The sequence below is a fragment of the Ornithorhynchus anatinus genome, chromosome X1, assembly GCF_004115215.2.
Source record: "Ornithorhynchus anatinus isolate Pmale09 chromosome X1, mOrnAna1.pri.v4, whole genome shotgun sequence".
Lineage (NCBI taxonomy): Eukaryota > Metazoa > Chordata > Mammalia > Monotremata > Ornithorhynchidae > Ornithorhynchus > Ornithorhynchus anatinus.
The window spans coordinates 111,145,822-111,169,273 of record NC_041749.1 but is presented as its reverse complement, the minus strand read 5'-3'; the positions used below and the strand labels follow the sequence as shown (position 1 = coordinate 111,169,273).

General features: G+C 50.8%; 1 protein-coding gene and 1 long non-coding RNA gene across 7 annotated transcripts in view; one reads left to right on the top strand and one right to left on the bottom strand.

Moving 5' to 3' along the window:
* Window positions 1–23,452, bottom strand: part of LOC100089116 (cytochrome P450 4F3-like) — a 30,344-nt gene that overhangs the window by 5,081 nt on the left and 1,811 nt on the right. The window contains exons 2-12 of one of the 5 annotated variants that reach the window (XM_029051198.2): window positions 19,324–19,511; window positions 15,887–16,109; window positions 12,075–12,219; window positions 6,416–6,469; window positions 6,014–6,141; window positions 3,500–3,621; window positions 2,903–3,170; window positions 1,942–2,008; window positions 1,227–1,356; window positions 844–977; window positions 555–619 (exon numbers count right to left, since the gene is read on the bottom strand). In XM_029051198.2, coding sequence (XP_028907031.1) covers window positions 555–619; window positions 844–977; window positions 1,227–1,356; window positions 1,942–2,008; window positions 2,903–3,170; window positions 3,500–3,621; window positions 6,014–6,141; window positions 6,416–6,469; window positions 12,075–12,219; window positions 15,887–16,108 — 1,335 coding nt within the window. In that variant the 5' untranslated portion in view covers window position 16,109; window positions 19,324–19,511. Of the gene's footprint in view, window positions 1–554; window positions 620–843; window positions 978–1,226; window positions 1,357–1,941; window positions 2,009–2,902; window positions 3,171–3,499; window positions 3,622–6,013; window positions 6,142–6,415; window positions 6,470–7,366; window positions 7,512–8,016; window positions 8,162–12,074; window positions 12,220–15,886; window positions 16,110–19,323; window positions 19,512–23,452 lie in introns of those variants that run through there. The other 4 variants (XM_029051197.2, XM_029051199.2, XM_029051200.2 and 1 more) reach the window with 4 other exon arrangements.
* Window positions 16,900–23,452, top strand: part of LOC120638041 — a 36,171-nt gene continuing 29,618 nt past the window's right edge. For both annotated transcript variants that reach the window (XR_005659496.1, XR_005659495.1), the window contains exons 1-3: window positions 16,900–17,046; window positions 17,245–17,338; window positions 17,435–17,516. This is a non-coding gene — a long non-coding RNA (uncharacterized LOC120638041). The remainder of the gene's footprint in view (window positions 17,047–17,244; window positions 17,339–17,434; window positions 17,517–23,452) is intronic.

Here is a 23,452-nt window from a genome sequence, read left to right as displayed (position 1 = left end):
TCTCCTGTGTCACCTATGCCCTTGGATATGCACCCTTTAAGCGCTTGATATTCACCCCACCCTCAACCCCACAGCATTTATGTACGCATCCATAATTTATTTTAAAGTGTCTCCCCCTCTAGACTGTAAGCTCTACCAACTCTGTTGTACCACCCTCTCCCAAGTGCTTAATGCAGTGCTTTGCCAGCGGTAAGTACTCAATAAATACCATTGATTGATTGATTTTGATTGAGTGTGCTCCCAAGCACCTAGTAGTTCAATCCATCAGTGATATTTATTAAATGTTTTCTGTGGGCAGAGCACTGTACGAAGCACTTGGAAGAGTACGATACAATAGAACTGGTAGGCACTAAGTAGGTGCTCCATAAACCCGGATGATGATCTAGGAAGCGTTTTGGCTCCTAGATCCGATAAGGCAGGGGAGGTAGAAGGCGAAGGCAAACTCTACTATATTGTACACTCCCAAGCACTTAGTATAGTGCCCAGGACAGTGTAAGCATTTAATAAATACGATTGATTGAGGAAGAAGAGGAGCAACAGAATGACCGTCATACCTCAGGATCCGGCCAGACAGCTGGGTTGTGATGAGTTCCAAAGATGCTGATCATACAGGTATTCCCTTCAAGAGATGAGAAAAGGGTACCATGCAGCTTATCCAACTTAAGGGTAGTGAGAGTGAGCAACAGGAGCTATGTCTAGAAATAAAGTCTCCTCCTCTTGGTCCGGACAAGAAGGGAGGGACTTCTTAAAATCCTCCTCCCTCCCCACCCCCCTGACAATGAAGGGTCCAGTCTCCTTAGTTGGGGGATTCAACAAGTCCTGGGGATCCAAGAAAGCCGGTACCTTTGGGGATGACCCGTCCATCGAGCAGGGTGATGTCCTCGGTGCAGCAGCGGGAGATGACCGTGACTGGGGGGTGGAGCCTCAGGCTCTCCTTGATGCACATGGTGAGGAAGGGCATCTGGGAGAGGTCCTCCCTGGGGACACTTAGATCTGTCACTTCTCTGCCTTATGGTCCACCGTGGCTCCCCAGGAACAGGCTTGACTCCAGGCCTCCCCTCTCCAGACAACAGGGACCTTCCCAAGGAGGAAGGGATCCAGACAGCCTCCCTGGGGCCAGCTCAGGCCTCCGCCCATCAACCCTCTTCCAGCCCAGGAACCAGAAGAGGGTTTAAAAGGACACCTGGAGAGAGAAAGCCCAGGGAGCAAAGGGAGCCAACACTGACCATTCAATCTCTTCTGTCTCCCTCCCCTTCACCAGTTCCCGGATCTCCGCCCGGCATTTCTCTTGATATTCCTGGTGTTGTGCCAAGTTATACAGCACCCAGGAGAGGCCGCTGGCTGTGGTGTCATGTCCTTCAAAATAATAATAATAATGATTATGGTGTTGGTTAAGTGCATATTACGTGCTCAGCACTGTAGTAAGAGCTGGGGTGGATTCAGTATATGCAGATTGGACAGTCCCTGTCCCACACGGGGCTCACAAGGGAGAACAGGTATTGAATCTCCAATTTACAGATGAGAAAACTGAGGTCCAAATAAATTAAGTAACTTGCCCAAAGTCACACAGCAGGCAAGCGGCGGAGCTGGGATTAGAATTCAAATCTCCTGACTCCAGGCCTGGGCGTTTTCCACTAGGCCACATACTGCTTCTGAAGGAAGGGAAATCCTCCCCAGCAGTGTCTGGGCCCTCTGGGGAAGAGCGGGCTCTATGGACAACTAGGCCTGAAGCAGGTGGGGGGGTATGGGGGTTGGTTGTCAGGTCCAAGAGGGGAAGCTGGTGGACGCCCACCCAAGCTGCCAACTCACCTCAACTCCAAAACCCAGTCCTCTCACTCCCACCCTCAGAGGTAAGTACCAACCAGGCTGCTGGGTTGGGATCTCCTGTCATCCCTTGTGCCCTCCCTCCCCACCTGGGCTCCAGGGGGACGTGACCCTCACCCTCAAACATGAAGGTGTCCACCTCTGCCCGGACATCCTCATCCGAAAGAGCATTTCCATCTTCATCCTGTAAATAGTAGTGGTAGAAGTATTAGTTGTAGTGGTAGTAATAGTTGTCATTATTTATAATAACGATGGTATTTTTTTAAGCACTTACTATGTGCCAAGCACTGTTCTAAGCACTGGGGTAGACATATGGTAATCAGGTTGTCCCACATGGGGCTCACAGACTTAATCCCCATTTTGCAGATGAGGTAACTGAGGCACAGAGAAGTGAAATGACTTGTCCAAAGTCACACAGCTGATAAGTGGCAGAGCAGGGATTAGAACCCATGACCTCCGACTCCCAAGCCGGTGCCCTTTCGTTGTTGCAGTTATTGAGCGCCCACTTGGAGAGGTGTACTGTTCAGAAGCCCCTGCGGGTGGTACCCAGCCTCCTTTATGCTTGGGCAGAGCTTGGCTTAAGGCACAACTTGCTTTTCCCATCTTCCCAGGCCTGGGACCCATCAGCCCCGAGCCTGAGAAGCAGCATGGCCTAGTGGAAAGAGCTTGAGTCTGGGAGTCAAAAAAAACCTGGGTTCTTATCCCTGATTCGCCACTTACCCACTGTGTGACCTTGGGCAAGTCACTGAACTTTTCTAGGCATCAATTCCCTCATCTGCAAAACTGGGGTTCAATGCCTGTGCTCCCTCCTACTTAGACTGTGAATCCCATGTGAGACCTGCTAATCTCGTATCTTCCCCCAGCGCTTAATACAGTGCTTGACATATAGTAAGCACTGAACAAATACCACAATTATCACTATTATCATGAGGTCAGAGTGGGCAGATGGGTGATACCCCTGCTCCCGACCCAGCTGCCCGAGGCCAGGGCTCCTCCCAGGAAGGTGGTGGGGCAAGAGAAGGGGAGAGAGAAGGAAAACGCTCCTCCTACTGTCCCCTCCCCAACCCAGACCGTTCACCTTGGCCAGCAGCAGCACATCAATAAAATCCACGGTCTTGCCCTTCTTGGCCTGCAGCCAGGACTCGGGGTCCTGGTGAGCGAGGGTGCGGCGCCGCTTCTGGATGACGTCGTCGGTGAAGTCGTGCACCAGGCGGCAGGCCTGGCGGAAACGGCGCCCTTCAGCCGTCAGGTTGTACAGGAAGTCCATGTGTAAATGTAGCTTCTGGTGCCTCTTCACCACCAGGGTGCTCAGCTCCAGGATGGCAGCAATGTAGTCGCTCGGCCTCCTGTCCGTAGCATGGGGGCGGAGGGGGGATGTAGAGTCGGGCCCTGTTCCACTCCATCTCCGCGGCTCCTTTCCCGGTGCCCTCACCCCCTCCACGTCTCTCCTGACTCCGTTCGCAATTCTCTTAATCCACCGTCGCTCCCTTCCCAACCTCGACCCCACTTCCATTCAAACCCCGACTTCCCCGTTCTACGATGTGTGTGCCTCCGAGCCCAGTTGCCCCTGGAGTTCCTCTCCATTGTTGTAACCCTACTCTCCCCGACACTCGGTCACCTCTTGTCTCCCCATCGACCGAGGGCCCCAGCCTCAAAGGTGTGCCTGGGGACTCACTCTTGGCAGTTGCTGTTGTAGCTGAAGACACATTTCTGCAAGCTGTCCAGAGTCATGAGGCTGATGTGCTCAAACATGTCCACGTTGATGCTGTTCCCCAGAGCCAGACGTCTCCATTTTGCCTACCAGAGAAAGTCAGCGTCTGCACTGAGCCCACCCTCAGTCCAAGGAGTCCTCTGCCTGCCCCTCGTCTGGGGCCTCGAGCCACTGGAGAGGGAAGGACACCTGGGTTGTACTTAGCAATAGGAATGAATCCTCCAATACTTAGGCACCCCTCATTCTGGCAACCAGGTGGAAGGTCGTTGTGGACAGGGAACGTACCTACCAACTTTGTCATAATGTACTCTCCCAAGCAGCGTGGAGGAGCAGTGTGGCCTAGTGGAAAGACCATGGGCCTGGGAGGCAGAAGGACCTGGGTTCTAATCCCGGCTCTGTAGGGATTGTCTCTGCTGCCGAATTGTACTTTCCAAGCGCTTAGTACAGTGCTCTGCACACAGTAAGCGCTCAATAAATACGATTGAATGAATGAATCCCTCATAATAATTGTGGTATTTGTTGAGCGCATACTATGTGCCAGGCACTGTACTAAGTGTTGAAGTGGATAAAAACAAATCAGGTTGGACACAGTCCCTGTCCCATGTGGGGGTCACAGTCTCAAACCCCATTTTACAGATGAGGTTACTGAGGCACAGAGAAGTGAAATGACTTCCTCAAGGTCACCCAGCAGACAAGTGGTGGAGCCAGGAATAGAACTCATGACCTTCTGACTCCCAGACCTGTGCTCTATCCATTATGCCATGCTACCTCTCACTTCCTCTCACTGCTATCTTCAACCCACTGACTCTGATGGCTCTTTCCCTTATGCCTTCAAATGACTTGTCTCCCCTCTCTCTATCTCGGCCCCCTCCAGCAGCGCCTCACCTTCCTGCTCCCATTCTGACCCCAACTCTTGGAATAGATCATATGCAACCACAGCCTTAATTTCCTTTCCAACAGCAATCTCCTGAACCCACCACAATCGGGTTTTCAACCCCTTCACACCACCGAGATTGCACTTTCTGACGTCAACAGTGACCTCCTCATAGCCAAATCCAATGGGCTCTGCTTTGTCTTTGTCCTCCTTGACCTCTCAGCTGCCTCTGACACTGTGGACCACCCCTTCCTCCTCAACACAATATCAAGCCTCAATTATGCTGACACAATACTGATCCGATTCTACTTCCCTGACAGTTACTTCTCAGTTTCCTTCGCTGACTCTCCTTTCTTAAGCCTAACCTCTCAGCCCCTGTCAGTGTCCCTCAGAGTTCTGGTCCGGACCCCCTACTCTTCTCACTTTACCCCCACTCTCTCGGGGAGCTCATCCAATGCCACCGCTTCAGCTCCCACCTCTATAATAATTATGGCATCTGTTAAGCGCTTACTGTGTGCCAGGTACTGTATAAGCACTGGGGTGGATAAAAGCAAATCAGGTTGGACACAGTCTCTGTCCCGCACGGGGCTCACGATCTTCAACCCATTTTACAGATGAGGTCACCGAGGTACCGAGGAAGTGAAGTGACTTGCCCAGTGTCACACAGCAGACAAGTGGCAGATCTGGGATTAGAACCCATGACCTTCTGACTCCCAGGTCCATGCTCTATCCACTATGCCATGCTTTCCTTTCCTCCAAGTTCATCCAAGTCTAAAGCTCTCCTAAAATCCTATCTCTTCCAATAAGCCTCCCCCAATTAACTCCCAACACCCTGAATGTATTAACCCATTGACCACTTCCAGCATTACTTCTAGCACTAACATCCTTATTTATCCCTCTTTTCGGCCCTTGTTATAATATGTATAATCAGCTGTACATTCCACTATTGATGGTAAGCAGGTTGGCCTAGTGGATAAAGAACGGATCTGGAAGTCAGAGGTCCTGGGTTCTAATCTCAGCTCTGTCACTTGCTTGCTGTGTGACCTTGCCCCATATGGGTCTCACAGTCTAAGAGGGAGGGAGAATCTAAGAGGGAGGGAGAACAGGCACTTTATCTCCATTTTACAGATGTGGTGACTGAGGCACAGAGAAGGGAAGTGACTCCCCAAGGTGACACAGCAGGCAAGTGGCAATTAAGAGTCCAGGTCCTCTGACTCCCAAGCCTATACTTTTCCCTGGAACATGTCTCTGTTCTACTTTCTCAAGTGCTTAGTACAACCATTGCATTCAGGAGATGCTCAGTTAATACCGATTCTATCACTGTTACCATGGGGTACTAGGCCAAACCAGAAGGCACGTAGAGAAATCTCCAACCAGCTGATCTGACAATCATTTTGCCCTGTGGGACACAAGGCGAGAAAGTGGTGCCATGCCAACCCTCACAACTACCCATAAGCCTTTGGGGAGACGCTTCTGAGAAACAAAGCTGCTCTAGAGTGAGTAATCCAGGGAGAATATGGAGAGTCAGCTCCAGGGATCCCCCCACCTTCCCTCCATGGACTGGACCATGGCCATGCCCACATCCTCACTCCCTCCTCCCTCACATGCAGGATATTCGTGCTCTGGTTGAAGATCTTTATATAAGGCTTGAGGATGTCAAAGTGGAAGGCCGGGGTCAGCATGCGGCGGTGACGGCCCCATTTCTCCCCTCTGCTCAGCAGCAGTCCATCTCCTGGAAGGGACAAAGCCAATGTAAGCAGAATTGACCAAACCACCCCTTCCATTGTAGGCACATGGCCTAGTGGGAAGGCCATCTGAGACCAGCACAGGTGGTTCCATCTATGGGCTCGTGTCTCCCTCTCTCCCTCTCTCCCCACCCCTCTCTCCCCGCCCCCCCTTTGGTTGCCACAGTGGTACTATCCCACTGGGCCCTCCACCCTGCAGTGCCCAGGATGGTGCCCTCATCTCCTCCATCCAGTCCTGTCTCACCACACCCCAGTACTCACCCAGCCAGGGTTTCAGAAAACCATAGAAGAGTTCATCCTTAGGTGCAATGGCAGCTGGGAGTAAGAGACAGGAGAGGTGACCAATCAGTATAGGGGACAGAGCTCCCAAGATGACAGACAGCAGGGGTGCCAGGCACAACACCCAAGCTCACAGGACCCAGGAATTGAGGAGACAAAGCAGGTAGATGAGACTGAGGAATTGCATAATGAACTGTGACTTTGAATTTGTTTTCTTCAAATTGTTGAATTTAGGCTGTCATTTGTTTTTCCCTGAATGTCCATCCTCCCACCTCTTTAGATCATGAGCCCCTCATGGGCCAGGGCCCAAGTCTGAATCAATGGCCATGGATTCTTCCCAGTGCTCAGGACACTGCTTTGCACTTCAAATACACTTTGCAAATGTTAGTATCGATTGAGTGATTGATTGATTAACAGAAGCCCCCTCCCCTCAGTCACAGCTGACTTAGCTTACACAGGGCAAAGAGAGAGGGGGAGAGAGAAGAAGGGAGAAGAGCTAGAAGAGAAGAGAGAAGAGGAGAGGAGAGGGAAGGAGATGAAAAGAGAGAAGAGAAGAGAAAATAGAGAAAAGAAGGGGAAAGAAAAGAAGAGAAGAGCTACAAAGGAGGACCCAGGCTAAGCAGGCTCTGAAAGAGAGAAATAGCTAAAAGCAGTCAGAGGGGATCAGGTAAATTCCCTGTACCCCCAACCCAAAGACAGAGCAAGGCTGGGGTCTCTGAAGAGGCGATAGCTTGGCTGGGCCACGGCCACAGGCAAGGCATGGCAAGGCGAGGCGAGGCTAAACTGTCTTCTGCTCCATCTCCCAGTGGGGCTCAGCCCATTCCCGGCCCTGATGTCAGTTCTGGGCACTCCCTGCTCCCTCGCTGGGCTGGCGGCACGGAGACATCATCGGCCAAGCAGGGAGCAGCAGGTGGCCAGGAACGGGGCATCTACCTGAGGCCAGGAGGACGGGTTTAATGCAACGGGGGTGGAAGAGCCGAACCACAGGGTTCCAGAGCCCAACCCACCAACAGCATGCGTCCACATAGGTCTGGGCCAGACCCTGCGTGTACAGCAACCCCTCCTCTGAGCTCTCGATCTGAGAAAGAACAGAACTCCATCTGAGGCAGGACAGATAGGACCCCCTCCCGAACCCTCACCCCCAGAGGTGGGCGGGACAAGACAGGAGTGGCACTCCGCTTTCTTCTTGTTCCTTTAGCGAGGCGGCTGGACAGGGGACGCCGGTCCCTCCAAGTGGCTTGGGAAATGGGTGCTGGGTGGACAGCAAAGGGGATGGGAGAAACTTTGCCTTGGCTCTTCCTGGACCTCAGCTTTCTCAGCCAGCACACAGGGTCCGAGACCTTTACCTCCTTCCCCAGGAGAAGCACAGACCTTCAGCTCAGCCTTGCCTACGTGTAGTGTTCCCACAGGGCTGAAGGAAGAGAAGGTAGCCTGGTCTCCCTCTCTGCCCTGGGAAACCACACCGGGCTCAGGGCCAAAACCCTAGACTTCCAGTCAAAAGACCCCGGCCGCTCTGCCGGACCCCTTCGCCCTCAGTCTTCTACAGCCCCTCCACCCCATGCCGGCCGGCCTCGGGCCACTACCTGATGCCCGCAGGACAGGGGAGATATCGTCAGGGTGGATAAGCCTCAGGATGGGGTAGAAGGGCCCCAGCCACCAGACGTGGACATGACAATAACGCCGTGAGAGCTCCTCAGCAAACCGCATTCCCTCCTCTGAGCACTGAGCCTATGGACAACGAGGCACAGGTTAGTCATCTGGATTCTTGGGGCCCAGGGTGGACGGGCCAGGGGGAGGCACTGCTACTGCATGACTCCCTGGCCTCCTCCTCCCCCTACTACCATGCTCCAGCCCCTGGTCTCTACCTGGGGAGGAGTGGGACCTCTCTGGGTGTGCGGTGCCAAACAAGAGTTTGGAGTAGGAAGCAACCACTCGTAAGAAGTAACCAGGCTAGTGCACCAGAGAAAGATACAAAGGATAGAAGAACATTTAAAAGCCTTGCTTCAAAGCCAACTGCACTAACCAGAAAGGAATCCCATGGAAAAGGCTGCCAGGACCCAGAATCTGGGCCCAAGGCTAGATTGTTTCCCACAGTATACCTCCCAGTTCTGCTCTGGAGGTTCATGCTATTTAGGGATTTCCAGGTATCCAGACACCCGTGGTGCCCTGCTTCTCCCGGGTAGGCCGACCTAGACTGAAGCTCCCTCTGCCTCTACTAGGGCAGAATTCCATGCTCTTTCTGTTCACCTGCACCTTCCCCTACTTCCTGACCAATAAAATTCCTGGTGGCACAAGGAGTCACAATGGGTATGTTCAGCCAATGCCTAGGTCAGGGCTAGGTACTAAGTAAATACTTGTTGACTGCCAGATTGAGTAACCAGTGTTTAATGCATTATTATCCATTTCATATCTGTAATTTATTTATTTATATTAATAAATATGAATATATTAATGTCTGTCTCCCCCTCTAGACTGTAAGCTCCTTGTGAGCAGGGAACCTGTCTACCAACTCTGAACCCAGAAAAGCACTCGATAAATACAGTTAAATGATTGATTGAAGTGCCACATAACTCTTAGGTCCGGTTCTCCTTCTTCCCACTCACCCTCCCTCCAAATTTCTTTTCATTGGCCTCACTTGAGCAGAGGCTCACCCATCATACAAATTAGAAATTCCCTTGGCTTGTAAAGACAGCTCTGCTAAGAGACGCTCGATTTCCTTCATAGGTCAGTATACACAGGGACAGGCAAACCCAGCTCAGAGTGGTGGAAAGTGAACCCTGATACACAAACACTATGTTTCTGCCAGGTCCTGGTCCCCATCGCCCAATTGCTTCTCACAGCCACCATCCTCCGCCTCAGGATGGGCTCTGCCTCAAAGCAAACTAGGCAACCACCTAGGGTGCTTTTCGGCTGGGGCATCTCCTTTCACTTTGTGGTTCCCCTCCTTTCATTTGCCCTAGGGTATCAGAATATCTTAAACCGGCCCTGCCAAACCCCCGTGTCCCTTATCCATCATCCTTCTTCCACCTCAGGGGGCCAGCGGACACTGAGGGAGGGCGATAAACAGGAAATTTACCCAGAGAAACTCATGACCATCAGAGACCTCACCACACTGCATCTCCCCAGCACCTTATCCTCCCAGTCCACCCCCAGAGGAAAAGAAGACCTTGCACAAGACCATTACTAGATCCCACCCAGGGCCTATCCAGTCCAAAGTTCTGTCTCCAACATCTGCAGTAGGATGTTTAGAGGAACTGGGAGAAACATGCCCAACTTAACATGCAACCTAATGGATATGGATGGACCATCAAGCATCCCTAACTTTCCCTCCTGTAATCCATTATGGCCCCCTCATCCATGAATTAATCCAAACTGCTCTTGGGCTGGCTGATATTTTCCATCTGCACAGCTTCCTGGGGTAACTGATGCCATACACTTACAACCCACTGTATTTGGAAAAGTGTTTCCTTTTACTTGTTTTAAACCTCCCATCCTCCAGCTTCCATGGGTACCCCTTCCTCCTGAGGCTGTTGGACCTGGTGAATAACAAAGAGGTTTGGGGAGAGGAGATTGTCCAGGAAAGAGCCTAGGGAGTCAAGACTCTCTTTATCCAAAATCCCATTTTAAACTATCACAACCGGAAATCTTTCTCTTCTTTCCTTTTTCTTTCTCTTTGCCCATGTTCCTTCCCTTGTCTTTCATTCAATAGTATTTATTTATTGAGCACTTACTATGTGCAGAGCACTGTACTAAGCGCTTGGAATGAACAAGTCAGCAACAGATAGAGACAGTCCCTGCCATTTGACGGGCTTACGGTCTAATCGGGGGAGACAGACAGACGAGAACAATGGCAATAAATAGAGTCAAGGGGAAGAACATCTCGTAAAAACAATGGCAACTAAATAGAATCGAGGCGATGTACAATTCATTAACAAAATAAATAGGGTAATGGAAATATATACAGTTGAGCGGACGAGTACAGTGCTGAGGGGATGGGAAGGGAGAGGGGGAGGAGCAGAGGGAAAGGGGGAAAAGAGGGTTTAGCTGCGGAGAGGTGAAGGGGGGGTGGTAGAGGGAGTAGAGGGAGAAGAGGAGCTCAGTCTGGGAAGGCCTCTTGGAGGAGGTGAGTTTTAAGTAGAGTTTTGAAGAGGGGAAGAGAATCAGTTTGGCGGAGGTGAGGAGGGAGGGCGTTCCAGGACCGCGGGAGGACGTGGCCCAGGGGTCGACGGCGGGATAGGCGAGACCGAGGGACGGTGAGGAGGTGGGCGGCAGAGGAGCGGAGCGTGCGGGGTGGGTGGTAGAAAGAGAGAAGGGAGGAGAGGTAGGAAGGGGCAAGGTGATGTAGAGCCTCGAAGCCTAGAGTGAGGAGTTTTTGTTTGGAGCGGAGGTTGATAGGCAACCACTGGAGTTGTTTAAGAAGGGGAGTGACATGCCCAGATCATTTCTGCAGGAAGATGAGCCGGGCAGCGGAGTGAAGAATAGACTGGAGCGGGGCGAGAGAGGAGGAAGGGAGGTCAGAGAGAAGGCTGACACAGTAGTCTAGCCGGGATATAACGAGAGCCTGTAGCAGTAAGGTAGCCCTTTGGGTGGAGAGGAAAGGGCAGATCTTGGCGATATTGTAAAGGTGAAACCAGCAGGTCTTGGTAACGGATAGGATGTGTGGGGTGAACGAGAGAGACGAGTCAAGGATGACACCGAGATTGCGGGCCTGAGAGACGGGAAGGATGGTCGTGCCATCCACGGTGATAGAGAAGTCTGGGAGAGGACCGGGTTTGGGAGGGAAGATGAGGAGCTCAGTCTCGCTCATGTTGAGTTTTAGGTGGTGGGCTGACATCCAGGTGGAGACGTCCTGGAGGCAGGAGGAGATGCGAGCCTGAAGGGAGGGGGAGAGGACAGGGGCGGAGATGTAGATCTGCGTGTCATCTTCTCACCCTCCCTCTTCCTCCATCTTGTCTCTGGCCCTAGCTCTACATGCTGCCATCTCTGACCACAGGCAACTTCATGATGAGTCAGGAGGAACTCAGGAAAGAGGGCCGAGGTGAGAGCAGAAAAGATAGAAGGTGGAAGAAAGAGAATGGGAGAAAGATGAAAGAGGGTGAAAAAGTGGAGGGTGAAAACGTGCTACAGGAGGTCTAGAATGTGAGGAAATTAAAGGCAGGATGTAAGGGAGGCAAGCACATAAGCCACTTCCCACTGGAGAAGACTGAAGAAAGGATGAAGATAATAATAATAGTAATGTTGGTATTTGTTAAGCGATTACTATGTGCAGAGCACTGTTCTAAGCGCTGGGGTAGATACAGGGTAATCAGGTTGTCCCACGTGAGGCTCACAGATCCCCATTTTACAGATGAGGTCACTGAGGCACAGAGAAGTGAAGTGACTTGCCCACAGTCACACAGCTGACAAGTGGCAGAGCCAGAATTCAAACCCATGACCTTTGACTCCCAAGCCCATGCTCTTTCCGCTGAGCCATGCTGCTACCGGTCCATGATCAGAGATGCATGCTGGAGGGGCTGGGGGGTCGGGAGGGGAAGTAGGCAGTAAGGAGAGGGGTGCAGAGGGGTGACTCTTCATCCCTATAAGCATAACGCAACTCCCACCACCACCGTCACCATCACCAGTGTTGCTGAGATTACTGTACCTGATGCTGTGACAATAAACTTGTTGAGGTCAGGGTGGTAGAAGTGGAGGACAGGAAGGAAGGGCCCCAACCAAGTCTTAAAAACCCCAGGATACATGGCAACCAGCTCACTCACCCGACCCAGACCCTCCTCCGTGGGTCTGATCTGCAAGCAAGGGAGCAAGGAAGAGTTACTACCACCAGTTGGCCAGAAAGGCAGTGGAGAACGAGAAGAGGTTAGGAAGGGCCAGGGCCTCAGAAACACCTCCTTAGGCATAGTCTCACACCGTCCCTCGGACGATGGTATCTGCAGAGTTAGTTGGAAAAGTATTCTCCCACTCTTGGAGCCAACTCCCTCGCTGTCAGCAGAGTGGGTGAAGGGTGCCCCTCAACGCAAAAGCACTCAATCGCCTTGCGGCATCCTATCTTACCTCACTGATTTCCTTCTACAACCCAGCACATTCACTTCACTCCTCTAATGCCCAACTATTCTCTGTTCCTCACTCCCGTCTATCTCACAGCCGACTCCTCTCCCACATCTTGCCTCTGGCCTGGAACTCTCTCTCCCTTCATATCGACATACCACCACTCTCCCCACCTTCAAAGCCTCATTAAAATCACAACTCCTCCAAGAGGCTGTCCCTGATTAAGCCCTTATTTCCCCTATTACTGTTCCCTTCTGTGTCACCCTCACACTTAGATTTGTACCCTTTATTCACCCCATCTGGAGCCCCACAACACTTCTGTACATATCCGTAATTTATTGTAAAGTCTGCTTCTGTGACAATAAACTTCCATAAACTCCCCCTCTAGACTCTAGGCTCCTTGTGGGCGGGGAACATGTCTACCTACTCTGATACACTGAACTCTCCCAAGTGCTTAGTTCAGTGCTCTGCACACACTAAGTGCTCAATAATTATGATTGATCCTAAGATCCAGAGAGAGCCTTCAACCTTCTGGCAGCAGGTCTCCCTGAAGAATTATGAGTTTTCTTGTGCTAATAATAATAATAATGATGATGGTATTGGTTAAGTGCTTACTATGTGCCAAGCACTGTTCTAAGCTCTGGGATAGATACAAGGTTGTCAGGTTGTCCCACATGGGGCTCACAGTCTTAATTCCCATTTTGCAGATGAGGTAACTTGAGGCACAGAAAAGTTAAGTGACTTGCCCAAAGTCACACAGCTGACAAGTGGCGTAGTAAGATTAGAACTCACAACCTCTGACTCCCAAGCCTGTGCTCTTTCCACTAAGTCATGCTGCTAAACCATCTTCCAGGATGGCAGGAGGCCACTGGCTCCAGATTAAGCAATTATCCCAGAGTTCAGAGGGTCAGTTGTTACACCCAAATGAACAAGAAAAGGGAAGGCTTCCCAAGGTTTAGGCAATGGTTACCTGTTGGGACATATCCGTCCATAGGGCCCAAATCTGCAAAGTCAGTCAGTTCACACCACCAGCTCCACTGCCCATTCTCACTAGAGGAAGGGCACAAAGCAACTCTTGGGCCACTCAGTGCCAAGGCACGTGACAGTCATTGCCCAAGGGTGCTGACGGCTCGATAATAATAATAATGTTGGTATTTGTTAAGCGCTTACTATGTGCCGAGCACTGTTCTAAGCGCTGGGGTAGACATAGGGGAATCAGGTTGTCCCACGTGGGGCTCACAGTCTTAATCCCCATTTTACAGATGAGGGAACTGAGGCACAGAGAAGTTAAGTGACTTGCCCACAGTCACACAGCCGACAAGTGGCAGAGCTGGGATTCAAACTCATGAGCCCTGACTCCAAAGCCCATGCTCTTTCCACTGAGCCACCATGAATGGTATTTATTGAGCGCCTTCTGTGTGTAGAGCCCTGTACTGAACACTTAGGCGAGAACAGTAGAATTATTAAACGTGAGCCCTGGCCTTGGTGCACTCAGCCTGCCACCGCCACTTGCCCCTTTCCAGCCTTCGCCACCCGGGTTCTGTGGCCCCCATCTGCGTCTCTGCTCAGGTCTTCCTGCTGCTTGGATCTCCTTCTGTGCTGCCTTGAGATCCCTATTTGCCAATTGCTAGGGCTCCTGGCAACCCTGCCCTCCTCTCATAGTCAGCATACACAGCCAAATGGCATTAAGACTGTGAAAAGGTCCAGGGGTCTCCTTGCCAGCACCATAATAATTATAGTATTTGTTAAGCACTTACTACGTGCCAGTCACTGTTTTAAGCGCTGGGGTAGGTATAAGATAATCAGGTTGGACACAATCTCTGTCCCACATAGGGCTCACAGTCTTCATCCCCAGATGAGGGAAGTGAGGTACAGAGAAGTGAACTGACTTGCCCAAGGTCACACAGCCTGCAAGTGGCAGAGCCGGAATTACAACCCATGACCTTCTGATTCCCAAGGCCGTGCTCTATCCACTAGGCCATGCTGCTTCTTCAGCACCATGGCCTGGGCTAGCCTCCAAAGGCGCTCCAACCCCGGCCTTAGGGACCTCATGAGCCTTGTTCCGTGACAGCCTGGTGAGTCGAGTGGAATTACCTTGGAGAGCTTCGGAGATGAGGCCACCGTAAAACTGATGACACCAGAGAAGGGACACTGGAGTGAGAACAAGAGAGGCCGAGGAAGAGGGAAAACACGGAACAGGAGAATGGGTCTCTCTGGGGATCAGTGTGGGGAGGTCACAGGCAGGCAGTTGGATAAACTAGCTTGGCTGGAGGGAGGTAGTAGCCAATAATAATCAAGGTATGTGTTAAGCACTTACTATATGCCAAGCACTGTACTAAGCGCTGGGGTAGATACAAGATTATCAGGTGGGACGGAGTCTCTGTCCCACATGGGGGCTCTCACAGTCTGAGAGGCACGCAGAACAGAAATTGAATCCCCATTCGACAGATGAGGAAACTGGGGAGCCCAGAGAAGTGAAGTGACTTGCCCAAAGTCACACAGTAGGAGAGTGGTGGAGACGGGATTAGAACCCAGGTCCTCAGGTCCCCGATCCTCTAGGCTAGCCAAGCAGGCTTCTGTTGATATTGGGGTAGGATGGGGATGAGTGAGAATCCCAGTGCAGCAGGGAAAGCCTGAGCCTCAGCCCAGCCTCTCTGTCACCAGCTCTTTGTGAGGGCCCAGGTTGTTTCTGCCTCTGTAGCTTGGCTCGGATTACTGGGAGAATCAGGTTGGGTGTGATAGTCACCCTAAAGTTAGCTGGCATCCTCGGGTTTCCAAGGGCTAAGGCTTATCATTATTTGGCTGTACCCTGCCTCAATTCACATTTACCAAGTGCCCCCAGCGGTCCTGGCACCATTTGAATCTATTACCATATAACTGAAAAATGGATATAATCTCTGCTCAACTCAGCCTGAGAAGCTGTGACATCTCTGCCCTTTGCCAAACTGCTTTGGAGAATGAAGAGAGAGAAAAGGCTCTGAGAGCAGCTGGCAGCTGCATCAGGCAGTCCCAGCCACTTCCCTTCCTTCTCACAGGATAGGGGCTTGGGAGATTGGGTGAGAGATCGTCCTCGTTCAGGGGGATCAGGCTTCTTCTGATGCTGAGACATCTGGTCTGGCCGGCTCTCTCCAGCCGCCCTTCTTCACAACCGATTCCCGCCTTCCTTGGCAGCCTCATTAAGCCCACCAGTAGAGCCCTGGGGCAGCTCCGGAAGAGCAGAACAGGTCAGGCTTCATCAAGTTCTCAGGGTGCCCCTGGCCAGTCTCTAAAGCCCATATTGGGCTTCTCCCAACCCCCACTAACAGTTCGAAGAAGCCAAGGTGGGCAGGGCCCTTCCCTCACCCTCACCCTCCCCACCAATTCCATCAAAGTATTTCCCCCTCCCATCCCCCAAAGCCCCGCTCTCACCATCCCCAGATGTCCCAGCAGCCAATTCCTCCGAGGTGGCTGGGGGAAACAGCGGAGCCGCTGGCAGTTGACATAGTAGCGGTGAGCACGGCCCAGTAGCCGGCTGAGGAGCCAGGAGAAGGCGAGGAGGAAGATGAGGAGCAGGAGAGATGGAGCACTGCCGTGGAATGAGGTCTTGTCCAGCCCTAGGAGCTGCAGGATGTGGTCCGGGCTGGGCAGCATCCTGTAGGGAATGAGTGAGGGCACGCGGTGAACAGAGGACACAATGACCAGAGAGGGATGATGCCTTTATCCAGAGAATCAGGCCAGAGGCTGGGCTGGGCTGGGCTCAGCTCAGAAGAAGCTCAAAGGAGGGGAGATGAGCCTGTTGGAAAAGTTGTGTGGCTTGGAGAGTAGAAAAAGGGCCTGGGGGGCTGCTGGGCCTCAGTCACCCCTTATGTAACTCCCGGCTCTCAAAGCCCCAACTAAGTTCAGAAGGCAGCCATTTTCCTTCCTTCCCCCACTTCCCAAATGGGGAAACTGAGGCCCAGAGCAGGGAAGGAATTTATGTAGCTAGGGTAGAACTACCACCCCACAGTCTTGACTCCCAGGCCCAATATACTCTCTCCACCAAGCCAAGCTGCCCTCCCTCCCAGCTGCTCCCCAGATCTTCTCCCTTTCACACAGTCATCAACCAGGTCCCATCCCTCTAGCCAACGGCTGTTGTCAGGATTTCACTCTCTCAGTCTTCAGGCTCCCTTCTCTCCTCTCCAGGGCCTGCTCTGTGCTCTCTGTGACCAGCAAGGCTGCCTAGGGGAAATCAACTCCTCTCTGCCTGGGACAAAAGACGCCTTTGTGTCTAAACACAATAACCGGGATTGGTTTTGCTACCAGATCACGTTACTGCCTGTCTCTGCCCCTGCTCTCCTCAAGGAAGCAACTGATTGGTTCATTTCCTGTCCCTCCCCAGAGAGCTCTGAGAGGGCATTGATTTTTCTCCAAGTGCAGTAGCTGGTGCAAGTGCCAGCCTGAGTCCAGTCCTTCTTCCAATTCCTCCTTGCATGGGAGGCTTGCAGAGGAGAGCAAGGGGTGGGCAGCCAGAATGTCGGAATTCTCTTCCTGGCTCCTGTTCCAGAAAGGGCCAGAAAGGGCTCTCCCCTTTCTCTGGGTCTCTAGTTCCAGTAAGTAAAAGCTGGAAAACCCTACAGGAAGCTCTCTTGAGAAATCAGTTACCAGTAAAAGGACCCAAGGGGCTGAGGAGGTGGAGGCCCAGCATTCTAAGGAGGAGGGCAGGGGCAACGCTGCTTTTAGTGAGAAAAAAAAAAACGGAGCAACATTCTTTCCCTTTGTTCTATCTTCTTCCCCTCCTCTTTCTCCAGGCTCCAGGGAATCAGATTCCCTTAAGAAACAGCAGCAGGTGGGAGAGGCAGAGAGTACTGGAGAGATCATTCAGGGACCATAACTGGAATCAAGGTTGGTCTTCTCCTCCCCCTACCACCTCTCCCACCCACTGATTGACCCAAACTGAGCCCAGAACTGAAGGGATTAACCCCTTTAACCCTTGATTAGGACATCTGTCCCACTGCCAGACAGTGCCTCATTTCCAGAGCTGGACCGCTAAGAGAGGATCATCCCAAGGGAAGACTGCCAGGTAGGTCCTGCGATCCCATCCTGCTGCTGCTGTTACCCTCTTCACCCAACCCAGAAATACTACTGTGATGTCCCAGGAACAGGATGGGTTGGAGAACCCAGAAGCCTCCCAGAGCCCAGGGAATCTCCCAGACCAGTTTAGAGCTTAGTGGGAGATGGAGAGATTGGGGAGAACAATAGTGATAATAATAATAATATTTAAGTGCTTACTACGTTCCAGGCACTGTACTAAAGCGCTGGGGTAGATTCAAGCAAATAGGGTTTGACACAGTCCCTGTCCCACATGGGGCTCATATTCTTAATCCTCATTTTACAGATGAGGTAACTGAGGCCCAGAGAAATTAAGTGACTTGTCCAAGGTCACACAGCAGACAAGTGGCAGAGCTGGGATTAGAATTCAGTTCCTTCTGACTCCCAGACCTGTGCCTTAGCCACTAGACAATGCTGAAGAGTTGTTCCCCCAGGAATCTGGGTCTGATTTGCCCACTCCAACATTCCTCCAGTTCAGTCCTCCCTAGGCTCACCCATTCCCATCTGGACTCTGCAGCCTTTCCCCCTCAAGCCTCCGCCTCAATCTACCACTGATATTTATTGAGCACTTACTGTGTGCAGAACACTGTACTAAGGACTTGGGACCTCTCTCTGCCATTAATCCACTGGCCCAGGGTCATCCAACGAGCCGATGAGGGAGCCTAGACAGGAAGCTGGTCCCCATGACCCAGTCCAACGCTCTTTCTCCATCAGGACATCAGCATCCTTCCTGATCTCCCAACCTCCTGCCTCTCCCCACTTCAGTCTATACTTCACTCTGCCACCCAGATTATCTTTCTACAGAAACGTTCTGGGCATGTCACCCCCCTCCTCAAAAATCTGCAGTGGTTGCCCATCAACCTCCGTATCAAGCAAAAACTCCTCCCTATTGGCTTCAAAGCTCTCAGTCACCTTGCCCCCTCCTACCTCACCTCCCTTCTCTCCTTCTACAGCCCGGCCCGCACACTCCGCTCCTCTGGTGCTAACCTTCTCCCTGTGCTTCATTCTCGCCTGTCCCGCCGTCGACTCCTGACCCACGTCCTACCTCTGGTCTGGAATGCCCTCCCTCCTCAAATCTGCCAATCACACTTCCTCCCTTCAAAGCCCTACTGAAGGCTCACCTCCTCCAAGAGGCCTTCCCAGACTAAGCCCCCTTTACCTCAGCTCTCCCTCCCCTCCTCATCACCCCAATTCATCCCTTTTGCTCTACCTCCCCTTCCCCACCCCACAGCACTTGTGTATATATGTACATATCTATAATTCTATTTATTTATATTAATGCCTGTTTACTTGTTCTGATGTGTATCTCTATATATAATTCTATTTATTTATATTGATGCTATTGATGCCTGTTAAATTGTTTTGATGTCTGTCTCCCCGCTTCTAGACTGTGAGCCCATTGTGGGCAGGGATTGCCTCTGTTGCTGAATTGTACTTTCCAGTACTCTGCACATAGTAAGCGCTCAATAAATATGATTGATTGAATGAATGAATGAAGGACAGGGCATGTCGTAGGCATTCCTAGCCCCAGTGCTCATTTCTAGCCCCAGTGCTCCCTAAGCTCCACCCCTCCCCCCTCCACCACCATTATCACCACCACCACCAAACTTCAGGACATTTCAAACAATCAATCAATTCCTGAGCACTTCCTGTGTGCAGATCACTATACTAAGCCCTTGGGAGAGTACAGTACAGTAGAGTAAGGTAGGCGCAATCCTGGCCCACAGGGAGCTTAGAGACTAGACGATCTACTGATAATCGACCTGATGCCATCATACCTGTAGGACAGCGGACACTTGGAGATGTGGAGTCAGAGCCGGGGTTGCAATCCCAGGAAGGTAGGTGGCCCAGGCTCAGAGGCGAACTCTGTGGGACAGGGCTCCTTCCTGGGCTTTTATGCATCAGCCAGGACCAGGTGGTGCAGCACTTCCTGTTTAGTCACTGACCTGAGAGAGGTATTAGCCATCTGCCCGGCAGAGACAGAGCAAAAGGAGGCTAGAGATTAGCCAAGCTTTCCAAAGGGAGTCACCAAACATCATGGATGTGGGGAGGAAAAAGTGAGAGGAGGTGATGTAAAATAATAATAATAATAATAATAATGATGACATTTGTTAAGCGCTTACTATGTGCAAAGCACTGTTCTAAGCACAGGGGAGGATACGAGGTGATCACGTTGTTCCAGGTTGTCCCACAGTCTTAATCCCCATTTCACAGATAGGGTAACTGAGGCCCAGAGAACTTAAGTGACTTGCCCAAAGTCACACAGCTGACAAGTGTCTGAGCCGGCATTTGAACCCATGACTTCTGACTCCCAAGCCCTGGCTCTTTCCACTAAGGCATGATGTGCAGGAAGCTCCCAGGCACCTCAACCCCAAGACCATCTAATACTAACAATAATAATGGTGGTGTTTAACTCTTCCCTCAGCTTCCCCACTGACTGTACATTCTTCCAGGAGGGACTTTGAGGAAGCAGAATTCAGGGTAGCCTAGCTGCAGTGACTCTAAACTCCTTGTGGAAAGAGAACCAGTCGATCAATCAATGGTATTTATGGAGCGAATGCCTTCTCTGTGCAGAGCACTGTCCTAAGCACTTGTATAATAGAGTGTGTAAATATGATCTCTTCCATCTCTCAAGGATTGTACAATGTAGTGGGGAAGACAGACATGAAAATCAATTACAGGTAAGAGGAAGAAGGAAAAGGGGGTGTATACATATGGATTAGTGTTTAAGTAATAGGGTGTGTAAGATATGCCCATTAAGTATGTCCAACCTAATTAACTTATACCTACCCCAGTGCTTAGAACAGTGTTTGACACATAGTAAGTGCTTAACAAACACCATAAAAAAGTGCTTTGGGAGGTTGCGAATACTTAAATGCTTAACTAGTGCAGAAGAGCTGAACAGACAAGTGGGATATAAAGTGCAGAGATGTGAAATTAATCAGGGAAGGCCTCCTGGAGATGTGATGTTAGAAGGGCTTTGAAAAGGAGAAGAGCTATGGTGTATTGAATGTGAATGGGGGGGAGGGGGCGTTCCAGGCAATGGGGAGGATGTGAGCAAGAAGTCAGTGACGAGAGAGACGGGAATGAGACATAGTGAGTAAGTTAGCTTGAGAGGAATGAACAGTGTGAGCTGGAATGTAAATAAGAGGAATTGACTGAGGGAGAGAACTCGTCAGAGGTTTCTGCTTGATGCAGAGAGGAATAAGTAACCATTTGAGGTTTTCAGGGAGTGTGGGGATGTTTGCAGAACTGTGTTTTATAGAAATGACCTGGGTAGCAGAATGAAGTATGGACTGGAGAGGGGAGAAACTGGAGGCAGGGAGGTCTGTGAGGAGGCTGATGCTGTAGTTGAATCAAGTTATGACCAGTGCCTGGACCAGTGTGGTGGCCATTTGGGGCAGATTCTGGTGATGAAGAGGAAGAGCTGACAGGATTTGGTGACAAACTGAATATGGGAGTTGAAAGGGAAAGAGGAATCAAGGGAAAAAGCAAAGGTTATGAACTTGAGAGACCGAGAAGATGGTGGTGGTGTCAGCCACGATGGGAAAATTAGGTGGAGGAGAGTTGGGAGGGAAGGTGAGGTCAGTTTCAGGAGTTGAGAAAATGTATCTTTTACTTTTACTATACTTTCCCAAGAACCTAGGACAGTGTGTCTCACTCAGTAGGCACTCGATAAATACCATTATTATCCAGTGTGCCGTAGTGGAAAAATCACAGGCCTCAGAGTCAGAGGACCTGAGTTCTAATGCCGACTCCTCCACTTGCCAGCTATGTGACCTTAACCTCTCTGTGCCTCCCTTTCCTCATCTGCCAAATGGGGATTGAATTCCTGTTTTCCCTCTCCTCTAGACTCTGAGCCCCTTGTGGGACAGGGTCTGTGTCCAACCTGGATTAACTTGAATCTACCCCAATGGCCTAATGGACAGAGCACTGGCCTGGGAGTCGGAAGGACTGGATTCTAATCACAACTCCGCCACTTGTCTGCTGTGTGACCTTGGGCAAATCACTTAACTTCTCTATGCCTCAGTAACTTAAGCTGTAAAAAGGGAATTAAGACTGTGAGCCCCATGTGGGACAGGCACTGTGTCCAACCCGATTTGCTTGTATTCACACCACCGCTTAATAGAGTGCCTGGCACATGATAAGCGCTTAACAAATGCCACAGTTATAATTAGTACAGTGCTTGGTCCTTAGAAAGCACTTAACAAATATCACAATTATTATTTGTTACCTCATTTGATGAAATCTTCAAGAGGGATCCTCGGCTCCTCCCTCCCGGACTCCATCTTTGCAAGATTCCACTACTCTCACCTTGTTTGCTAGTGACTTTTTGATTCTCCCCCTTTCTTCAATAGCAGTTCTCCCTTCTCCTTAGACCATGACCCCATATGGAACAGGAACTGGGTCTTAACTAACTTGCACCTTCCCCAATGTTTAGTACAGTGCTTGGCACATAGTAAGCACTTAACAAATAACCATAATTATTATGCACTTATTTATTCCCTTGTCTGATCCTGCATGTCTCTGCCTTATTTGCTTGGATGTACCGCCTGCCCCCACCTCCAACTCAACCCCATGTTAGCCAAAACCCTAGTCTTCCTCCCCTCTCAAGTTCCCTGCCCTTGATGTTCTGTTTGGCTTTGCTGTCTGTCTCCCCCGTCTAGACTGTGAGCCCATTATTGGGCAGGGATTGTCTCTATCTGTTGCCAAATTGTACATTCCAAGCACTTAGTACAGTGCTCTGCACATAGTAAGCATTCAATAAATACTATTGAATGAATGCCACCATTTGCCCTGCCCAAAATCACATTATGTCACTGTCAGTTAGTACTCCTCTTTCTTCTTTAGAATAATAATTATGGTACTCATAAAAAGCTAACTGTGCAGAGCACTAGGGTAGATAAAAACCCACATGGGGATCGCAGTCTAAAAGGGAGGGAGAATAGGTATTTTATCCCCTTTTAACAGATGAGGAAACATAGGCCCAGAGAAGTTAAGGGTCTTGCCCAAGATCATACAGCAGGTCAGTGATTGAGTCAGGACTAGAACCCGGGTTTCCCAACCCCAAGCCGCATGTACTTTCCACCAGGCTACGCTGCCTCACAAAAGTTGCCCAATCCTGGTGCTGTTTTCCTCCTTAACATCCCCCTTTCTGTCTCCAGCTCTCCCCTCCTAAATGCTTCATCCATCCTCTGGTCCTCACCTGTGCAGATAGATGACTGCCCCACATCTCTAGTGCTACACACTGTACCTCGATCCCATTTATCTCGCCACTGACCTCTCACCCACATCCTACCTTTGCCTGGAATGCCCTCCCTCCTCATATCAGGCAGAAAATTGCCCTCTCCCAGTTCAAAGCCTTACTGAAGGCACATCTCCTTCAAAAGGCCTTCCCTGACTAAGCCCTCCTCTCTTCTCCCACTCCCTTCTGCTGCACTCTTAGTTGCTCCTTCATTAATTCATTCAATAGTATTTATTGAACACTTACTATGTGCAGAGCACTGTACTAAACTCTTGGAATTCATGCTACCTCACAGCACATATGTATATATCTGTAATTTATTTATTTATATTAATGTCGGTCCCCCCGCTCTAGACTATGAGTTCCTTGTGAGCGGTATGTGTCTGTCTGTTGTTACATTGCTTTGCACGCCGAAAGTGCTCAATAAATACAATTGAATGAATGAACCTTCTCCAACCCCCACCACATCCCTCTCCAGCCATCACAAAGTGCTGCTGTTAAAATCAACATGTCACCCGCTGGGGCCACCTTAAGACTTGGGCCTACGCCTCTCAAAGCCTCCCCCAAGGTCGTAATAAAAACATTCCCCACCCCCATTCCTTAATTCTGCCAGAGCCCTGGAGAGCCACTGTCAGAAAGGGAGTTACTTGCATATCTGTGGG